The sequence below is a fragment of the Phalangium opilio genome, unplaced genomic scaffold (genome assembly GCF_054372755.1).
Source record: "Phalangium opilio isolate 3A_F unplaced genomic scaffold, DU_Popi_V2 ptg000041l_1, whole genome shotgun sequence".
Classification (NCBI taxonomy): domain Eukaryota; kingdom Metazoa; phylum Arthropoda; class Arachnida; order Opiliones; family Phalangiidae; genus Phalangium; species Phalangium opilio.
In genome coordinates, this window is record NW_028324165.1 from 2,159,629 (window position 1) to 2,182,290 (window position 22,662).

General features: G+C 38.4%; 1 protein-coding gene and 1 long non-coding RNA gene across 2 annotated transcripts; both read left to right on the forward strand.

Annotated features, from left to right (window-relative positions):
- The first annotated feature begins 2,364 nt into the window (after positions 1 to 2,364).
- On the forward strand, positions 2,365 to 3,083 carry LOC149679289 (uncharacterized). The gene is made up of 3 exons (XR_016365915.1): positions 2,365 to 2,455; positions 2,521 to 2,571; positions 2,970 to 3,083. It is a non-coding gene; the product is annotated as an uncharacterized LOC149679289 (long non-coding RNA).
- A 102-nt stretch (positions 3,084 to 3,185) lies between these two features.
- On the forward strand, positions 3,186 to 13,067 carry LOC149679290 (uncharacterized). The gene is made up of 4 exons (XM_089834984.1): positions 3,186 to 3,451; positions 4,810 to 5,465; positions 10,359 to 11,547; positions 12,111 to 13,067. The coding sequence occupies exons 2-3, from the start codon at positions 4,922 to 4,924 to the stop codon at positions 11,210 to 11,212; spliced, it is 1,398 nt and encodes a 465-aa protein (XP_089691110.1). The 5' UTR covers positions 3,186 to 3,451; positions 4,810 to 4,921; the 3' UTR covers positions 11,213 to 11,547; positions 12,111 to 13,067.
- The last annotated feature ends 9,595 nt before the right edge of the window (positions 13,068 to 22,662 follow it).

Sequence of the window (22,662 nt, forward strand, 5' to 3'; positions counted from 1 at the left end):
AAGAGATACTAGTAAACCCAACGAAATACCGTAGTCACTGGAGAGTGTACAAGGAAAACTTCTGTAACCAAGCAAGTTTATGATATTACCATCTATGTAAATGTTTATGTTGTGAGTTAATTAAATTAACTAGCAAGTGCTTCTAGACAGACACATTTTTGAGGTTAACTGTACTATACCTGTACATTTAATTTGCGAATGTGGGTGCTGGGATTAGATAAGATAGTCTAAAAAGTTACTTTTTCTCTTTAAGCGCGTTAATCCATTCATTTACTTTAACGCAATGAATTCTAGAATTTCGAAAACTGTTAAAATTTCACCCTTTCTGGGAAATTTCAGTAATAATTCCTACAACTAACTACACAACAAAATTCTTCATTTAAAGACGCGGTCATTTTCCCGCCAACTTGTTCTTCTAAAATGCGCTAGGTGGCGCACGCGGCGACTCGCTCGGCGCGTATACCTTGCCCTAATGTTGTAGCAGTCGACGGGGTCATGAGCATTGAGTTCAGAATATATATCCTTCTAGAGTTCTATATGGATATCGGGTTTTCGGGCTCGCGCGACCATCGTTTTTGAAATTATGGGACGGACGGACAACTTTATCATTAGGCGGTGGCGCCATCTATTCACTTAAAAACACATATTTGTTACTATGGCGTCTGCTTTAATTTCTTAATATTGATAGGAAATGTTTGGAAACCGCTATGATAATGAAAGCAAGTTCAATTTCAATTCAAATTAAGTTTGGATTGCTAGATTCGAGTAAAAACAGAAAAGGAACTGCATTAACCGATAGTATATGTATTCTTGAATTTTCGCGATAGTCAACTTGACAAAAATGATCACCGTAAATGTCTTTTTTTCAAAAAGGGTTGAACTATCTAAATGTTAATTTTCTGTACGTATATACTTTGGTCACAAAACATTTTTATTTCTACTGAGCATTTTCGACCCATTTTAAAATTTGATACATTTTCACATGATGTGTTACTTTAATAACTAATAGCATATAATTCCCAAGTAAAAACACGTATTTAATTAGTATTTGATCAATATTCCATTTATTAAATATCAAATTTTATTTATTAGGTTCCACTTACAGTTTTCCAATTATGTAACTTCCATATTCACGTTTTACTTCTTCCTATTTCCTAAGCCTAATTTTCAAACTCAAGCTGCACGAGTTTTCCCGCAAAATCGTGAGAAATTCTTTTAACCTTCCCACGTAAGGCGACAGATGGCGCTAACGACTAATGATAAAGTAATGAAAAGCGACGAATCCGAGTACGCGAGGAGGAAATTCAACAAAAACTCTAGAAATATATATATTAGAACTCAATGGTCATGAGGCTGAACTTGTTTATTTTACGGTGCTGAAAGCGCCACCAAGCTGGAAAACACGGCGAACTAAATTAGTCAAAAAATATTCTCGCTTCGCTACATGCATGGGCCTAGATATCTCGGAGGCTCCGATTGAAAGGTTTTAAATTATCGTGCAAAATTTCGAAGTTTTAAAACGAGTCGTTCTTGTCCAAAAATTGACTAAATAGAGCTATTTCAGTGGGGGAAAAATTTCGTCTGGCACGAAAATTGGGCCTGCCTTTCAGTGTAGGGCGGCCACTTTATGAGGGTTTTCTCTATGGGCAAATAGCATTGGTGACGTAGCCATTACCCCCACTGAAATAGCTCTATAGGTTGTAGGATTATGAACAAACAAAATTTTAATGAATTTTTTGGAAGTGAATTGTATCTTTGAAAACTTTGAAACTTTGCATCTTAATTTAAAACCATTCAATTTTGTGCCTCTCACTAAAATTTCAAGAGATTTCAAGAGATTTGAACAAGTGAAACGGAAGAAACATATTAAACCGTTCCAAGACCAAGCTTCTATAGCGTGTGAAGCCAAAGCGTGATCGAGTGGGCTGTGGTTGTAGTAAGGAAGGCAAGAGAACCAGTCAAGGCTAGGAGTCTATATCCGTGGAGTAGAAATTTAAAATGACTAGAATTTTTGAACTGGTCCCTCCTGAATTTTCATATAAATTCTCAATTAATTAACTGGTCCCAAGGCCCAGTCACCCCCGGATTTTGAATAAAAACTGGTCCGAGCAATTAATAAACTGGTTTTTGACTTGTGGACCTGTGCTATTTCAAAGACTGCTTGAAAGCGTGATCCAAGTTCGTAACGCAGTCAGTGTTCAGTGGGCTTCGGAAAAAGTTAAAGCTGTCTGCTAGACGTTCTCTTTTTTTCACGTTTGTACTCTCTTGTGAATTCCTTTGCTACGGTAACGGTTCATCCTTTAATAATTGTTTATTGATTATCAAAAGGAGTATCCATGTACAAGAAAAGCTCTTTATAAAATTGGAAACTTTTTCTCCCAAAGACCCGAAAAACATAAAAAACAGAACAATGTGAGTAACTGCGAAAGAAAAACGTTCATATAAGCCTTGGCTGGTAAGAATCTATATTGAACTGAGGGGAAAACGCTGAATCTTTGTTTATGGCCATGTTTTTTAAAGTATGATGGATTTTGTGAAGGATTGTCGTGTTATGGTCGAACGTTTAAGCTGGTAAGTGATGAATAAATTGTAACTTGGATATCAATAAGGCATGTTATGGATCCAAACCTATCGAAACTATTTTACCTTGAAAAGTAAAAGATCTTAGCAGAATAAATAATTTATACGAAGCTAGTTTAATTCAAAAAATGGGTTTGAGGAGTTCCCTAATCAGACTAATCTTATGTCCCTTAAAGTAGAACCAAACTCTGTGGGTGGGTGAATAATTAGGTTTATTTGTGAAAATACCAATCAGGATTGGCTCTAATCTTAAGGGGATTGGTAACACATCCCTCTTTAGCAACAAAGAAACCCAACTTTGTTCTTTCTTGCTTGCCCCTTTAAAATACGTTCAGCCAATGAAAGTCCAAAGAATATTTGCTGTTAAAATGAAATCTTATTTTGTTTAGCGTAATGTTTTAATTTCAAACGTGGGAAAAGAGAGAGTGAAAACAACGTTAACGATAAATAAACAAATAGACGAAATTGAAAGACTCAATAGGGTCAATAAAGAGTTGGAAAATAGAATCAAAGATCTCATGGTATGGAACATTCTTTATTTTCATGGTCGATAGGGAAGAGTTACTCGAAAGGTTAAGAGTTGATTGTTTGAAAAATAGGAGAAAAGTGGAATAGATCAATTTCCTAACGATGAATTAGTGAAATCGGAACCCGTTGAAATTGATTCTGCAATAAATGCACAAGAGTTATCTCTTCCAATTGTGATGCACAGTGTCGAAGCTGTCAATGTCCAAGGCATGCTGGGTAGAGAAGATATTAGTGAAGAATCGCCTGATTCTGAGCCTCAATATGTTGCCGAGGTCGGCAATGCAAACAACGAAACTGAAATTATCCCAAAAAAGTCTAAAAATGTGCACTGTTAAAAATAAAGGTATTTTGAAGGTACTATAAAATACCTCCGCGACCTTTTTAGTACCCATGAACGTATTTTATTAGTTGTCTCACAGTGTGGGTATTAAATGATTTCGAAAAAGGTATTTTGGAAATATAAGGTATATAATGAAACCTTTTAGAGTTTCTGCGCTTCTGCTGGTATGTTATCGTACCCTGGAAGTAGAAAAGGACTTAACAGACTCCTTTAGAGGGAGTTTTTAGTTCCGGCGTGCTGATTATAATTAACACTACTAAAGTAAAATACATGATATAATACTTCAAGCCCAAATTCTCTAACACTAACTGTTTACTTCACCAGTAGCACTAGTAATGACAGCGTAGAAGAAATCTCTGTTGGAATATTATTAATAACCATAAAGAATAGGTTCGGTAGGGTAGAATAGGGTAGTGGTTTTCTACCCGAGATTTCAATTTCAATCTCAAGTTTCCTAGCTAGTGGTTTTTCTTAAATATATAATTACATATAATTAACATTAATTATTTTCTTTGACAGCTATGTACACTAGCATACGTTACATCATTTAAAGGCAATACAATTATGATATAAGGCTTACATAGTTAATATAAAGGTTTGAATCCGAGCTTACGCCTTCAGTCGCCATTCAGAAAATATCCATGTATATGTGACCCTGAATTACCTTTACACTATAACAGTATCACACCTTCCTTAACAAGGGGAAACTAAATATAGTATCGGGAAATGTAGAGTGGTTAATCCCTTGCTTACTAAGCGAACTCTCACGACCCCGCAAGCCTATGGCGCAGACACTTAAAGGCGAGATGGAAGGCAAAATTTTACCCTCATCCCGTAAGCCCACAACACAGACACTAAAAGTTGAGATGGAAGGAAAATATTACTCTCGTGTCTTTCAGTCTCATTTGCATCGAAGTGGTGTATTGCTTACCATGTCTGAAAATGATTCAAGCCCGCGGTAATAAAGGAAAGTTTACCAGTTTCAAATGTGGCGCAAATATTTTTGATGGCGCGAAAGTATAATTTAGACCTGTTTGTGGGTTTTATTTGACACCTAATTCGGTAGCACAAAATACCTTTAGAAGTATATTATCGAACCTTTTTGAGTGTTAACAGGTACCCTTTTCGGTAATAAGGAGTACCTTTCACAATTTGAAAGTTTTATTCCGACCTTTGTTGAGGTTTAAATGATACCCATTACGGGATCACAAAATACCTTGTAGTCCTCAAAAGTACCTTCTTCAAGAGGTATTTCATAGTACCCTTACACAACGGTATTTTGTAGTACCTATATAGGTACGTCTGGGGATGCATTGAAAAATACCTTTAAAGGTACTAGACAGTACGGTTATTTTTTACAGTGTGGGGTTTACAACGCGAATTACGAATGTATGTGTCCCTAAATTGATATACAGTGACAATTCGCCACTTTGTGTGCCTTCGCCGAAGCTCGAGGTCGAAAACCAATTGAAAATGCCTCTCGACACAACGACGGAAAGTGATTCGTCACGAGAACCTCTTGAGAACAATAACACAATTATCGATTCTTATCGTAAATCACAAAGTGTCTCGACAGAGGGAGAAACTGACGAAAGAACAACTCTATCAAAGGAATTTCGTGTTCCTGAATTGAATGTTGAAGTCGAAAAACACTTGGATCTTTCTCTTGGCGCAAATGTCGAAAGCGGTTCACTAGAATTAACCGTAGAAAACGATCTCGATGATAAGCAATCCAGAATAACCTTGACAGGTGCGAAGAAAACTGATAGACAAAATCGAAGTATGGTACTGTGTTTGCCAAAACTGAAGCTTGTTGATCCAAGGCCAATGAGTGTGCCAGAGTGTGTTCCTAAACCAAAACGTAACCCAAATGAACTGTCAGAATTGACCTCGGTCTCTATGGAAATCAATTTACCCGAAGTTCCGATTGAAGTCGGAAATAATAGTTCGGTGTCCAACTCGGAGACATTTCAAGATATCTCTCCAAAGAATTCCGAATCACTTTGTTCGGAAATTGGTAAGTCATTTTATACTTTAATAGTCTGTGTGCGTAGAGTGGGGTTTCATATTCCTACCCCCAATGGGGGAAATATGCTAATCAATCATTTCCACCTTCTCGATGCATAGTCTAATGGCGTTTTCCATTTTACTGCTCTTGATTTGCTCTAGACGACATGAAATGCGCTTCATTTCTTGAGCTGCGTTAACGATTGTCTTTTCCCGTCCTAATCGTCGATTCAAATTTAGCGAGCTATCTATTATGTACTGATTAGCACCGATGGGATCTTGGGTCCAGCGCTCGGTAAATGGAAAACGGAAATCCCAGCATATCTAGCGCCCTTGAGCGGTAAATTGAAAACGCTATTGGCGGTACTGCTATCTAGGTGAAAAACTGAAAACACCTATTTAATACTCCTGGTAAAATCAGGAGGATCCCTATTCCAGGGTTCATACTGAACCCGTATAACCTGAGTTTGGGATTTGCTCAAAATTGGAAATAATCTCGGGGATTTCAAGTGTGTCTTCAAAAGTTTCCATCAAACCACATTGGGCTCAGTGGCGTAACTATAAGGGAGCAGTGCACGCAACTGTGGACGGGCCCATGTTTTTGGGAACCCTTTCGAAATTTTGCTTATAGACTGATTCTCCAATATTTTTTAAAGTGACCTATAATTTCGCAAATCGTCCAATTAAGTCCTATAATTTCACAAATCGTCCAATTAAGTCCTATATTTTTGAGACTTCAAAGCAATTATCTAGAATCCCAGCTGTATGACGTTTTAAGTGCAAAATTAGTGATATCTCATTTGGTCAGATCCAAAAATCGCTTCGCTAGCTCAGGAATTTTTCTTCTTCAATTCTCACATAATTGAATTTATACGTCTTTTTTAGTTTTTTATATGAAATGATAACTATTACGTTCCATTCTCAGCTGCACAGTCTGCACTCCAAAATAACACAATTGAATTTTTCCTCAGACCTTTCATTTAAATATCTAAGCCCACAGATTGAAGTGAATTATAGCACAGACCTTTAAAATATGTTTAATTATTGAAAAGAGTTTTGAAAATCTGTTATCTCTGAAAACATATCTTCCAACCTGACCTTTTAAATAGCTTGATTTGGTCATTTTCACTCACTTAGGTCTCTCCTTGCTTACAGTTTCATTTAATTAATAGTCACTTTTTCAAGTAAATCTAAATGTATGTCCGTGTGAGCCCTTCAGTATTTAATTAGATCTAGGCGCGATTTGAAGAGTCTTACGTTCTCAATAAAATAAAATTATCCAAACTCCAAATCTAATCATTTATGAGTCCTGTATAATCCTATAATTTGATAAATCTGATCGTATATAATACTATAATTTTGCGAAGAGAATCCAATTTTTTGTATTAAAAACTCTCTAAAAGAGTAGAGGCCCTGCATTGCACTTTAGAGGAGTGAGATTTTAGTCGAGAGCGGCGACAAGGCGCATTTCTATAAATAATGAAAGGGAAAAGTAGTAACGTTCGTGGTGCTTTCATACTTTTTGAAAACTCGACACTCAAGAAAGGGCCCTAATTGTCGGGCTGCGGGCGGGCCCAACAAACGTCGTTACGCCACTGGTGGTGCTTAGTGCTAGTTAAGGACCGGGCACGATGAAATGGGCTCTGGTATAACACTCAAAATAGCCAGGAATGACCTATAAAAGTGTTTTGGATTTTTATCCGAAAATATCGTTCGACGAGGTCTACTTTCCATCTTTTCTCCTCTTTAATTCAGAATACGGTTGTCAACTGCCTTAAATGTACCGAGTTTGTTTTCTTTTATCTTAACCAATTATACAAAACAGTTTCTTGGGTACAAGCGGTAAACATTTTACGTTCCAACGCTAAATTGTTATTTCAAAATTTCCCAAAAATTATTTAATGGGTTAAATGATTCGCCTGGGGTGTTAATATAAGAAAATAACACTACAGTCTTCTCGCGTACGCTTTTGTTTCCTTATCCATGATTAATTTATTTAATGAACGAATTAAATTCCCGCTAAAACAAAGGACGTTTTCAAAAACGTTCAAATCAGTAAAAATATCCGAATGGATTTTTAACATTTTTCGAAAAGCGAGTGAACTCTCTACCGATAAAATCAAATAGTGTTCAGCTTTTGGACCTTTCGCCTCGCAGCAAGGGAGTCCCGGGTTCGATTCCGGACTGTGGCACCGGGTGAAAAACTGGGTACAAACCCTTCTGCATAGAGTTATGAAAGTTGTCTTCCCACTTCTTAAAGGAGTTTTCCGCGTGGTGTTACCCGGTTTCGCCTTCCCATCAAAACTTGCTGAGGTTAATGGTAATACTTAGTATAGGGCGCTGTCGGTAAGCTGTGGCGTAGGAGCTAGCCACCACCTCTTTATGCATTGAAATCGTGACCCATTGAAATATAGCCCACTGGGTGTTATGGACGCGCTATAAAGCTAGATTATTATTATGTATCAGAACCTTTAAAATGTCCTCTTTCACAAGGGTCAAGGGTCTTCACTCCTTTCTTATCGCTGGTACCATAAGAAAATAATATATAGCTCTCTATAAGTATGAAACGTACTACAGCATTTGCTTCCAAATTTGGCGCGCTTCCTATTTATGACCCGTGGGAGAAGTTTTGGCACTACGAATAAAGGGGGACGAAACCGCCACCGCCACCTAAAGTGTCCGCGAAAAGCACGATGGGCCGGGGAATTTTGGCCACGCCCGTAGAGACACGAGACACTCCTTACCCCGTAACAGGTCGTCGAAATCTCGCGCCATCTATAAATTTATTATGATATTTTTGACATGCACTTAATCAGTTATAATTATCATGATAATAACTTCAAGACCTTTAAGGATTTAATTACATTATAAAATTTTAACCCGCCATAAGTTCTTAATAGGTGGCTTTAGAAACTTTTTAAAAATTTCAATGGAAGAAAATGCTGTTTACATGGCTTAAATGGAGAGTTTCATACCTTTTAGGGAGCCTTATATCATTTTCTTATGCTGGTACTTATTTCGACCAAAAATTCGGAGTTTACTTTTTGCTGGATAAAATGAGATATTGTTTCTCGTTACGCAGATTTTTGTAACAATAAGTTTTATCTATCGAAGGGATATCCACATTAGTTATTTTTAATTATGTGTCAATTGTACTTTATTTCACAAATGTGGAAAATATAACACTACTCAGACCTCGGGGGTGCCATTTGCCAGACAGAGAAACAAAGTGAAAACTAGATGTGACAAAAGAGAGGGGGGTGCAAGAACGATATAAATTGGTGACTTGTGTTCACTCAGCATCAGCTGGTATTTGATCCACCGAAAATACAACCGTTCTAGTTTCGCGCCAAAGTTTCTCGTGCATTTCAGTTGATGTTCATTCATCTCCTTTTGGTTGATGAGGTCGCTTGTAACAACAATATAAATTTAATTTCCCAAATTCAATAAGATCCCTTTAATAATAGGAATATCCTTTCAAGCAATAAAAATTTCCCTATGACCTTTCCAGTGCAATCTTAATGCTGGTCGTTGTTTGCATTGGAAAGAGTCTTTAACCCTTTAGCTAGCGTATTCTTTAGGCCAAGAGATTCGTAAAGCTACTCAAATTCTAAAGCCTCAGTTACGCCCTCCCGTTTTTATCTACTGGCTCTTTCAGCGTTCCTTATAAGCCCCGAAATATTTTTCTTTATTCTATTGAGAGTTGCCAATGCATAGCTGTTGTATTATAGTGTATATATTGTAAATAGTTTATAAGAAGTGCTCGCGAAAGTCAAAGAGGTCAAAGATCCAAAAATACCCAAAAGGCGTGGGTCGCCAAGGTAACTCAACCCAAGTGCTGACGTCAATCTGACGTGGTTCCAAATACCACAGAAAGCGTCACCGTGATTGGCTGACCCGTTAGAGAGGTCATTCACGAGAACTTCCATAAAAACTCGGGTCCATCAACAGAAGAATACCAGAATTAAGAATTGTCCGAGCCTCTCCGGAGGTTATGCCCGACCGCCACCGACCAAGCCACGAGACGCGAGCCTGCTAAGCTATGCCGCCAACCGCAACTACGTTTCGATGGACTCGACCTTTCTAATACCGGACGCAGGACATCGCGCGCCCGAGTTAAAAACTTAAGCGGTAGCTGAAAGTAAGCGCCGAGTGCTAATGCTGGTAAATAACTATTCATCTCGGCGCCACAGGATTAATTAATAAACGCGGGATGATGAACCTTCCGCGACACGGACGCTAACAAAAACGCGTCTCTACCGCCACGTTCCGCTTGTCCACCCGTTTCGGACAAATCTCCTAGATGCCGCGAGCCGTCGACCCTGACGAAAAACAGTAACGTTATTTCACGCTTTAGCGTTAATTTTATTTCATACTTATTTTATTATTCGTTCCATTATTTCATTTGCTTGTTTAATTTGTTAGAATTAGTTTTTACTTAAGTAAGGTCATGACCATAGTTTTAAATAGCAGAAAGTAATAATTATTAAAAGTATAAAATGTTAAACATTAGTTAACATTGGTAACTCGAAATCTCGCCTCTTTTTTATTACCTCCCTAAAACCCCTAGACAAACTGACCAATTATATTTAATTTAATGATCTACCCCGTTAGATAAACCGAGGGTGGCTGAACCCGAAGGATCTTTGTAGCTTATTCGATTCTTGGTTTAGAAGTATGCTAGCCGTACTTGCTTATTCCTTCACCCTAAGTAAAATCGCTACACTCTTGCTCATCGGCTAACGCCTTGATCAGCACTGTTTCTTTTCTTTAACACTGAGTTTTCGTAGAGGCCTAAGCCTTACATTTTTTATGAAGTGCGCTTGAATGTTCCTGTATTTTTGATGCTATATTGTAAATGGAATGTGTGTCGTTATTATATTTCGTTAATAATTTTCTGCAGGAAAATTAAAGAAGAAACGTTCAACTCGGATCAAATATTCTGCTGATTATAAAAGGGGTCCACAACGTCACATTAAGAAGGGTAACGAAGAAAAACGATTCAAATGTAATCAGTGTGACTTTGCCAGCACAATGAAGAGTAATTTGATCGCACATCAACACATTCACAGTGGTGAAAAACCCTTCAAATGTGAGAAATGTGACTATAGATGCACGGTCAAGAGTAATTTGATCATACATCAACGCATTCATAGTGGTGAAAAACCCTTCAAATGTGAAGAGTGTGACTATAAATGTACGCAGAAGATTAGTTTGATCGCACATCAACATATTCACAGTGGTGAAAAACCCTTCAAATGTGATCAGTGTGACTATGCCAGCACAATGAAGAGTAATTTGATCGCACATCAACACATTCACAGTGGTGAAAAACCCTTCACATGTGATCTGTGTAACTATGGATGCACGAAGAAGTATAATTTGATCATACATCAACGCATTCATAGTGGTGAAAAACCCTTCAAATGTGAAGAGTGTGACTATAAATGTACGCAGAAGATTAGTTTGATCGCACATCAACATATTCACAGTGGTGAAAAACCCTTCAGATGTAATCAGTGTGACTATGCCAGCACAATGAAGAGTAATTTGATCAATCATCAACGCATTCACAGTGGTGAAAAACCCTTCAAATGTGATCAGTGTGACTATGCCAGCACAATGAAGAGTAATTTGATCAATCATCAACGCATTCACAGTGGTGAAAAACCCTTCAAATGTGATCAATGTGACTATGCATGTAAGTGGAAGGGTGATTTGACAAAACATGAACGTAGAAGTCACATGAATGACTAGATGGATTTGAAGGCTGCTAGACAATGTAAAATTTCTTTTTAATCGTAACATGAACATTTTAAATATTGTTGGACAAAAGCTTTTATCTTTCATCCTTTTCTGTAATGAATGGGCCGTAACTGTTAATGCTAAAATAAAAAATACAGAGACGCCTCTATATCTTGTTGTGGTTGCAAGGCTAGAGAATTGCCAATTGCGCAAATGGGGAGGGGGCAATCGAGAGCGAATAAATACTTGTAACTTGTCTTTTCCTAGTTTTTGCTTTACTTGCAATTAATTCCACGAACATTTGTTAAACATTTTGAGGGAAACATTTAACGACCATTTGACCTAAGGTTAGTACTCCCTATTTATTTGATGTTCATCACATTTATGTGGATAACGTTTTTTCGCGGTAAACATTCTTAACGCAATTTTTTACCTCAATAGGCAAAGAGGAGAGAAAGGTGATAGAAACGCGCTTTATAAATTTAGTTTCAGGACTCATATCATTTCCGCGTGGGTGGATAGACCTCCTCGTCGTGTCTCTGTCATCCCCTATGTCAACTATGCGCGAGAAAGCTGCGTTCAGGCGCCGCGACGTACCGTCTGTAGATTTACCCCGTTTTCAACACGCATGGATCACGGCTGCCTATACTGATTATCTCTCCGTCTCTCTCTCTCCTCTTTGTTATAGGAACGTAATTAAACCAGACCTACGCGGAACTTTAAACTTCATTATTAGTTTCATCGCATTAAGTTCTAATGAAACTAACGATTTAACAACAATTAAGGTAGGAACAAAGAAAAGTGGAAGAATACAAAGTCACATGAATGGATGAATTTTCATTTTCTATATTGATTGGGCCGAAACTTGTAACAGTTTTTATGTTACTGCCCCTTTAATTTCATATACTAGCACTTTAAAAATAACAATATCGCTTCAACTTCCCCAAATGCTGATTTCTGGATGGGACTACTGGTCGAAAGGGCATAGCCCTCTACTATTAACGTCATCGGGTTGATCGGGTTTTTACCATCGCGCACGAGGCAAACTGGCCTCTCGTGAAACGGGATGAGACCGTGCAGGAACTCTTGGGACCCCACGCTAGCCGTGTCCTGGTATAACATATGGAACCCCGTTGATCCGACCTAAAGGGTATAAAAGGAGACCCATCCAAGAGGCTCGCTCTCTTGCTCCTGCTCTCACTCGACCTTACTCTGCCGGAATGCCCTTGGACTCTCGTCGAACGATGACCTAGAGATGCTGGACCGAAGGAATGCTGCCGCCCGATGATCCCACTTCCACGAGGCCGGACGATTAACCTTCTTCCCGTCCAACGGAATCAACCTCGCGGCTCGTGGGCCCAACGAACAAAAAAGTGCGCGAATGTGCGCTGTGCGGCGAACAAAGAAAACTTACGGTATCGTAAAAATTAATTTACTATGAGCTGACGCGGACCAGAAACCAGCCCCATTATATGCTACAATATATCTGAACTATTTATTTATTACCAATGCGATATTTCAAAGTAATTTGTAAATACCCCTAGACAACTGATCTTCCCAATTAATTAATTATTAAATAAATCAACTTTTACTTTTATCTTTAACATCTTGAAACTAAAATGTCGCAAACTGTGAAACTAACCTTCTCCGTTCTGGTGGGTATTATCGGAAGCGGTGTACATTTTCAGAGACAAGACACTTGAAGCACTATATACAATTTTTACAACGTCATTTTCATAATTAATTTTGTATTAAATATAATAAAATTCACACAGAGAATGCTAAAATGAAAAAAATGGCAATTTTCAAGAATAGCCCCTGCTCGGAATTTTTTTTTTCTGATGTAGTTTGATATGAGAAAAAATATGGTGCTAAAATAAAGAGAAGTTTAAAAAGAATTGATTTTAAGGGTGGCAGTTTCAACCAAACCTAACCTAACCTAATCGAACGTAGACAACGAAATAAATGAGATTTAGGGCAATTTTAACAAATTTATTTAGAAAAACGAAAGAATTGTCAGGCTAAAGAAAAAGAGAAACTAAAAACACCTGAAAATTTCTGGAAAAGGAGGTAGCATATGATTTTCTTGGTTTAAAACCATTTTCACATGTATTTGTTATTTCCTTTTCCAAGAAAACCATTGAAAATAAACAAAAAACGAACTTAAATTTCACTTAAATTTTTTTGAAATGCATATAAATTCACCAATTAGTATAATTTCGTTTATCTCCACCGCTTATCAACCAAAGGTCCCGGCTACCCTCCAAGAGGCCTCCATTGTATATTGCGGTACCGTATCTAATATTATTAATTATATCGATTAATTATCGTTTGCGCTCATTTTAACGGTGTGCAATGAATAGAGGGAGACGTAAGCTTTCTTTTGGTATATGATTTATTACATTTGGGTGCGCAGGGACAAAAAAATCGTAATTAATTTTGGATAAGTTTGTTCCAAACGCACTTCCAAATGTTTGAGCTTTTCTTCTTTCGAACGAGTTCCATTTCTGCCACCAGCTAGCCCCCTCAGAACTTTCATTGCCGCTTAAATTGTAGTTTAAGTGTAGCTTTGCATGTTCGCGGCAGGGAGGTCATTTACCTTACGTTAGCCACGGAAAACCTTGCGTCTTCTGTGTCTAACTGGCATGTATCCAATGAGCCGTCTCTGTCGGATCATAGGCATATTTGCTTTACTGTCGCGACTACTTCTAAGGGCAAAAATAATTTTGCATTACTCTCTGTGGTTTCCAATGTGCTAAGGTTGTACAGCACCATAGCCCACTCGATCTCGCACTCGACAACGCAAGCCGCTCGCGTCGTGATGCGCGTGATCGAGTGGGCTACGACAGCACCCAACAACAATCAGACGACACTTTTTTTTCTCGCTACGCTCGCCGTGCTGAGCTCATCAGATTTTCTGGCTTCACCTGCAGCCTCTAGAAAATGCACTGTTCAAACGGTCAAAATTTTCTCATTCTTGATCTCGGGAAAGCGAGGAAAAAAGTTGAAAAAATTCAAGCTGCTCGCGTCCTCATGCGCGTGATCGAGTGGGCTATGACAGCACCCAACAACAATCTAAGGCTATACAGTGTCTCGCATAGTACACTATGAAGTTACGAAGAGTGGCACGTAAATCCGTGAAATGCTTTCTAAATTCAATACTCGTGGGGCACACTGACAACGACACTATGAGGTGCAATTTCTAGTTTAGCATACATTTTTGTCTTTCTCTAAATCGCAGAAAATTATCACAATCATAAATAAACCCTTGCAGTAAGAAATTTCACAATTTCGTTTGCCACAACACTAAATCCATCAACATACGTGTCAATTGAAGGTGTTCCCGATATCTAAGAAAGTTCGAAGCCAACCTCACCGTGTCTAATCGCTTCCAGTGAGGAAGGCTTTCTATACATATACACGCATACAAAATCTGGCTCTGAAGACAATATAAACTCATACGGGACTAGCAAACAATGCAAAATTCTTCATTTCTAGGAAGAGTTCAAAAATGATTCTACACTTCTACAAACTCTTATCAGAAACGTTTCAGAACTCCTTTTAGAACCGTATCTTTACACTGAACTTCAAAACTAATTTTTGAACTATCAAAGCCGTAACTTTTACCAGTCCCCTTTACGATTGAAATATCCATGGCATCGGGTACACTGCCTTTGTACGTTCACACTAACTAAATAACTAGTTATCAGCGCATTACTCCGTTGGATATTAGTACTAGGGGTGTGCGAATACCACTTTTTGGGTATCGAACCGGATACGGAATACCAAAACATTTTCCTAATCAAATACCGTATCGAATAGTTTATTCCAAATCGAATAGCGAATAGTTAGGCCTTCGTTAATTTTTTACTAACCGATTAATCGTGAATAGTTAAGCATAGTATTCGCGAATAGGCTTAACTATTCGCGGTTAATCGGGTAGTAACCCTAATATTCACGAATAGTTAATACAAAGCAAAACATTTAGAAGTCCCAAATTTCAAAATACCTCTCCTCATTGGTGACCAAGCAGTTCTTAAAATTTTCCCAGGCACATGGTAGTTTTTGATGAGAGACAAATAAAATCGGGATGATTTTTTTAAAATAAGGTGGGTCTCTCAATTGCCCAGGACCTAAATTTATGGTAGTCGAACTTTAAGCGAATAGTCAGTTCGGTATTCGATATTCGTATCGAATAGTGAAAATGGGCTTATCGAATACCGGATCGAATTGTTCGGTTCGGTATTCGATTGGAACTGTTAACCGCACACCTCTAGTTATTACATAACCACACGGAGTGTGATAGAAATTGGTTGTAGATGAAATAGTTTTTCTTAAAATTCAAATAAATTTTAATACCCGTTAAAACTTTAAATAAAGAACAATCTACAACTTAAACATTTATAAAATTATAAACCCTTTCTCCTGCTATTTTTTTTCTCGGTAAATTTTATACCTCGTTTTAGATAAACAAGTTATTTTAAAAATATTCCACTACTTAGGAAACGTTCAAGATATTTTGTTATTTTTTTCTTTTTTTTTCTCCAAAGTGAATACGTGAGTGAGTATGTCGTTACTCAACGGATTAAATTTCTCAAAATTTCTCTTAACATTTCGTTAATGGTAGGTTGGAAGTCGTCGCGTAGAACGTTTCTACAATGTACGCATTCATACTGCTTTACACTCAACTGTCGTTTAACGCAGGTTAAACAAAAGGAGTGGCTGCAATTTAGAGTCACGGGGTCTGTAACAAAATCTTGGCAAATTAGGCAATTGAAGCTCTCCATTACTTTTTTCTTAAATTCCTGCAACGAGAACAATATGTAAAATAAATTAGTCGAAATAAATTTTTATTGTTTTGAGGGGGAGGGGGTAATACGGAATTGATAATTATTTAATTAGAATAGAATAACAGAAAAGAAAATAAAACTGAAAGGCTTTGCATTTAAATCATGGCGGTCTAATTTTTTCATGGTAGTTGAAATTGAACGCTACTATGTTTTTAAAATAACAAGTTGGGAAACCAAAATAAACCTCTCCAAGTCCGGACGAAATTAAGAGGTTTTTCTTGAATAATTAAATAAATATAATTGATATTAATTATTTTAATCGTCCGTAATTCAACTTAATTCTAGTTAAATCGTTTTAAGAAACTTTATTCCTAAAATCATTTTAAACATATAGCTATTGTTGACGTTTCAATTCAAGCGTATGCCTCTTTAAGAATTATTGGAAATTTAGGGTATATAAGGCCAATGATGCGCAATAAATGATGAAAAAAAGCCCAATTGCGTGAACCTTTGGTGGAAGCCCTGCCATTGGCAGGCTAGCCGTTTCTCCTAACACTAACCGTTCGCCTAGCATTTCTTGCTCCGATTTGCGAACGTGGTGACAGACACACAGACACGTCCAGTGTAATACCTCGCCGTGACGTCATCGTCACTCGGGGAGGTAAAAATCTAATCTTTGTTATTATCCGCTTATGTTCATTATAATATACGGAGCTATAATGATGATCTAAGCTTTCTTACAATCTGGCTTTTTTACAGACGGATCATGGTTGGGTCCCTTTAGAATGAATAAAGGATGTTGGTTAGGCCATATGCCACAGCTAACCAACAGCGCCCTCTAGTACTATCGTTAACCTCAACAAGTTTTGATGGAAAGAAGAAACCGGGTAACAACGTGAAGTAAGATTAATTAATTTTACAAGTGGGAACAGAAGTTGCAAAGTCTACGCAGAAGGGTTTGTTCTCAGGGTACCACTGTCCAGGATCGAACCTGGGAACTTCTTGCTGCGAGGCGAAAGAGCAAACTCCACACCACCGTTAATTAAGAGGTCAGGGGTATGGCTTAAGATAGCTCCTCCTACTGAGGAAATATGCCCAATAGACCCAACCAACAAATAAACAAGTTGGCATGGTCTAGTCTCCATCTAAGGGATAGGATCACGTGACTAGCAAAGTTTACGAAAATAAATCTGTTATTTTATTAGAGTCTGACTCTTGGGGTAAAACGGGTTCTGCGCGTGACAAAAGCAAGCCAATCAGGTTATCCCTTTCTCACCTCAAAACCTGAGCTCGAGATCTTGAGCCGTTATAAAAATTCAAAAGATTTGTTGGTTGGGTCTATTGGCTTCGTTTGGAATTTAGCCATTTTGACACTGCCTACAGAGATAATTCTTACGATTCTAAGATTTGTTGTGGGAGAGCCTTATTTTCTTAGTTCATTAAAGAACGGGAGGGGATGTGTGATCAACTTGTAATAAAACATAAACTTCGCCTTTCTCGTAAAACGAACTGCACTCTTCCCATATCTTTTCATTAATACTATCCACCGACATCATGGCCGCTACTTTTTTGGGTGGAACGTAAGGAACCGGTTTGTTTTTCTTTGGTTCGGGAGCAACAGAGTCTTGAGGTGATCTCTTCCTTTTCCGATTCTTACTAGGTTTTCCCTCACTTTCTTCGTTAGTTTGTGAAGATTCAGATTCATTTAACATCTACAAAGGAAATATTAATTGAACTCTTTGCTAAAAAATTAGTACTATTAATATTCAAACAAAAATATTTCGTTGCTTCCAAATTAATTTACCTGCATTTTAATTCCGAGGTCTTCGATTATTTTTTTCCCTTCTTCAGTCCATGGGCTGGTGTTGGATCGTCCCTTTGGAGAAGGTAGCGCCAAACTATGAATCCGGAACGGCCTTTCTGGGACCAGTATTTGACGACCTACAATTTTAACTTCAGTTAGCTACACCTGAACACTAAATAGGTTCATAAAATATCAGTCTTCATGTTATTTCTTCACCTTGTATATTCCATCGTATCGATAACCTTTTTCAGGACAATACTTGGAGTGTTTAAAACCTTTGAAACCTCTTAAAACCCAAATGGGATTCCCGCTCCGCCAGTCTTTGGCTTCGGCTCCCTCCTTATCATTTAACGGCGCTGCGCAATTTTTGGCTAACGCTCTAGAAAGGTAAATTAAATATTCTATGGTTATTTAAATGATCGCGACTATCAACTAATGTTAACCATAAAGTGCTAATAGCGCGTAAATCTGTCATTAAATTTGGAATTAGTTTCTCAAGATAGAATATAAAAATAATACATTTCATCAGGAATAGATGTAATTTCAAAAGTAGCAATGGAGAACGGTTAGTATTTACTTCATTCAGACTCATAGCCCAGTATAGATCCCCTCCCTTTCACACGTAACGAATATTTTAAATTATCTTATTGGCTCACTTAGACTAGGTTATGATGACGTTGCTACTAGAAAAATGTGCTTAAAATTTTAGATTTTGGGGGGACATCTTGATTATAACCACACTGTTACAACATCAATAAAATAGCAATAATTGCAATGCACCAGAGTTACTTCGAAGCAAACGACAGCGCGAAATAATGATCTTTAAACCGGATGGTGACACCATTTTGACATCATTAGCCTTTATGCGTAATTTACTTTCCTCTTTCTAACTAGTCTCGATTTTCAAATAACAAAACTTAAATGAGGCTCAGTTTCGACATTTTCTTTTAGGTAGCTCAAAGCTATCCCTAATGGTTCCCCTTAAAGATGGCTTTTCTACTACACAGTGTTTAAGCTTTCTAAAGGCTAGTTAAGCCAAAGGCAGGAACCAATGGGACCTAGTGCATAAGTTCTGATTGGTTCCTGCCTTTGGCTAGATAAAATTCGTCTCCAGAAGGCTAGCCAGAATGCTAGGGGCGATAATGGAGCCGCCTGTTGCTTTAAAGGCTTTTTCAAACGAAACAACTTCCGACTCAACTAGATGGGTCAATGATCAATTTTTAATTTGGTGATTCAACTTGTCCAACATCTGTTCATAAGCCCCAACTAGTTAACTCGGGTTGACTCGTCTTAACAAGTCAAAAAGTTGTATCGTCTGAAAAGGCCATAAGAAGAAATAATTATTACTGGTTTTTATCAGTTAGAAGATTGTTCCGCCGTTCTCTTATTTCCACCGAGGTCCCTGCCTCCACTGCCGGTATAGTAGAATGTGTCTCCTTCATCCTAAAAAGAAACGAATCCGTTCATTGCTATCGTTCCGTGATAATGTGGGCCAAAAATGTTGCGCTTCTATCAAATAAGCGTTTCCCACACGCAACAACAACCACATAAGTGAAGTTCAAGCTGAGCATTTTATACACAAGAGGAATTGATGCCGTAGAAAGGACTGTATGAGCGAGATATGTGCGACTTAATTCACCAGTAGCCTTTTGTGAGCATTTCAGCACCACGCCTCACTACACTAAAGGTGGGTTTTCATAGGCGATTATTCCTTGCTTTGTATACAGGGTGTTTCTGAAAAGTCCATCACAAATTAAGGGGCGTGTTTATGGGACCAAACTGAGCGGAAAGTACCAAAGAACATGGGGTGTACAACATTTTGTTACGGAGATATGGCCTTCCAAACATTCGCCCCTAAAACAAGGAAATATCCAAAAATGAGGAGTAACACTTAAGACCGACTAACCAGCTTGTTTAAAATTACTAGACAATTTCAATAGCCTTTAATCGAACAATTGATTTCTACCTTTACTAATCAGAAGCGTATAAATGAGTAGAAGTATGCCTACGGGGGTAATGTAAAATTAATCCCAAGTGACATGATGTTTCAAGATCTTCCCAGCACCAAGTAAAATGGTTCTGATTGAAGGGACTTTTATTAGCACAGCGTAAACAACGTTATTTTCAGGAATTAGTCCAAATGTCCACGGGCGGCATTACAAAAACGAGGCAGTCTTTCGAATGATACTTGGACATGTTGGAAGATCCCTGGCTTGTTCCTGTTATCTCAAACCGTAAAAAGCTACGCAAATCTTCATCATCACGGACAACACTCTTGTACGTTAGGTATGACCTTGAGAAAACCTAAAAGGACATCTCGAATGTATTTGAAAAACCCATCTCCAATTAAGGGGCGTGTTGTTTGTTTCCAACAGAGTAAACTCGCCCAGAGAACAATTACAATGCAGAGCCACGTTTCGGCGTTAATGGCCCACAAAGGTGGTCCCAAAAACAAGAACAAACTTTAATTTGTTTCGTTCAGTAAGTGTTTCATGTGTCATAGATAAAACGCCATGATTAATGCACGAAGAAAATGAATTTATTGACAAGTTTTAACATTTAATTGCAACTAGTTACAAAAATTGTTCAAAGTGTTCACCACCCGCGTTAAGGCACACATTAGCACGTCTTACAAATGATTCCCTTACACGTTGAAAAATGCCTGGAGTTTCGCGAATTGTTTGACAGCCGTGAATTATTCGTCGACGTAGCTCTTCAACATCGGGCACTTCAGTCTGATAAACTAAGTCTTTCAGGTGGCCCCAAAGAAAGAAATCACAAGGGTTCAGATCGGGTGATCGAGCAGGCCACTCCACAGGTCCACCTCGACCTAACCACCGCAAAGGGAAGGTCGCGTTAAGATAATTTCGGACCGCGATGCTGAAATGTGGTGGTGCACCATCGTGCATGAACCACATTCTGTTTACCAAACCTAAGGGTACGTCTTCGAGTAGTTCCGGTAAATCGTCCCGTAAGAACTGCAAGTAAGCCACACCGTTTAACCTGGGCTCTAGGAAATATGGCCCAATTAAATTGTCACCCACAATACCACACCACACGTTTAAACTGAATTGTACTTGGTGACTTCTAACGCAAGTTGCGTGGGGGTTTAGCTGGGACCATTGATGTTTATTATGTAAGTTAATAATACCATCCCGTGAAAAGTTAGCTTCGTCAGTAACCAACAAATCCCGTGGGAAATCGATATCGTTTACTTTAGCCAGAAACCACTGACAAAACGCCGTGCGTCGTGGGTAGTCCGCTGGATTCAAACCTTGAACTTTTTGAACATGGAAAGGATGAAACCGGTGGCTTCTGAGGATTTTCCACACGAGCGTGTGGTTTACGCCTAATCGGCGACCAACTTGGCGGGTACTTGATTCAGGCTCGTCCTCGAAAATGGTGAGAACTTCGTCTTCTACGGCCTCTGGGATGGCTCTCGCTCTAGGTTGAGGTCCAGCCGGTTGGATTCGTCCATCTTGCCTCAAACGTCTGTCCACAGCCTCGAACGTCAGTCGATTTGGTAGTCGCCTCTGCGGAAATCTTTCCTGATACAAGCGTACAGCTGCAGCGGCATTCCCCTCGGCTAGTCCATACATTAGGTGCATATCCGCATATTCGGCATTTGTGAAGAAAGGCATTGTAACAGACTTCGTTGAATTATGAGTTTAATAAAACAAACACATGTACGTGAAACCTCTTTTATTCCTTTCTTAAAAAACATAGTGCTCTGTTTTAGTGCTCTGTTTTTTAAGAATAGGCGAAGTTCTCACTATTTTCGAGGACGATCCAAAAACAAGCAGCCGCCAATTGGTTTGCTGATTAAGAAAAAACCACACGCAACTTGCGTTAGAATTCACAAAGTACAATTCAGCTTAAACGTGTGGTGTAGTATTGTGGGTGACAATTTAATTGGGCCATATTTCCTAGAGCCCAGGTTAAACGGTGTGGCTTACTTGTAGTTCTTACGGGACGATTTACCAGAACTACTCGAAGACGTACCCTTAGGTTTAATAAACAGAATGTGGTTCATGCACGATGGTGCACCACCACATTTCAGCATCGCGGTCCGAAAACTTGTCAATAACATTTTCTTTGTGCATTAATCATGGCGTTTTATCTATGACACATGAAATACTTACTGAACGAAACAAATTAAAGTTTGTTCTTTTGTTTGGGACCACCTTTGTGGGCCATTAACGCCGAAACGTGGCTCTGCATTGTAATTGTTCTCTGGGCGAGTTTACTCTGTTGGAAACAAACAACACGCCCCTTAATTGGAGATGGGTTTTTCAAATACATTCGAGATGTCCTTTTAGGTTTTCTCAAGGTCATACCTAACGTACAAGAGTGTTGTCCGTGATGATGAAGATTTGCGTAGCTTTTTACGGTTTGAGATAACAGGAACAAGCCAGGGATCTTCCAACATGTCCAAGTATCATTCGAAAGACTGCCTCGTTTTTGTAATGCCGCCCGTGGACATTTGGACTAATTCCTGAAAATAACGTTGTTTACGCTGTGCTAATAAAAGTCCCTTCAATCAGAACCATTTTACTTGGTGCTGGGAAGATCTTGAAACATCATGTCACTTGGGATTAATTTTACATTACCACCGTAGGCATACTTCTACTCATTTATACGCTTCTGATTAGTAAAGGTAGAAATCAATTGTTCGATTAAAGGCTATTGAAATTGTCTAGTAATTTTAAACAAGCTGGTTAGTCGGTCTTAAGTGTTACTCCTCATTTTTGGATATTTCCTTGTTTTAGGGGCGAATGTTTGGAAGGCCATATCTCCGTAACAAAATGTTGTACACCCCATGTTCTTTGGTACTTTCCGCTCAGTTTGGTCCCATAAACACGCCCCTT

Excerpts from the sequence above, each read along its gene's own strand:
- LOC149679290 (XM_089834984.1), top strand. The coding sequence starts at position 4,922 with ATGCCTCTCGACACAACGACGGAAAGTGATTCGTCACGAGAACCTCTT. Across the intron at positions 5,466-10,358 it reads ATCACTTTGTTCGGAAATTG|GAAAATTAAAGAAGAAACGT; the intron begins GTAAGTCATTTT and ends AATTTTCTGCAG.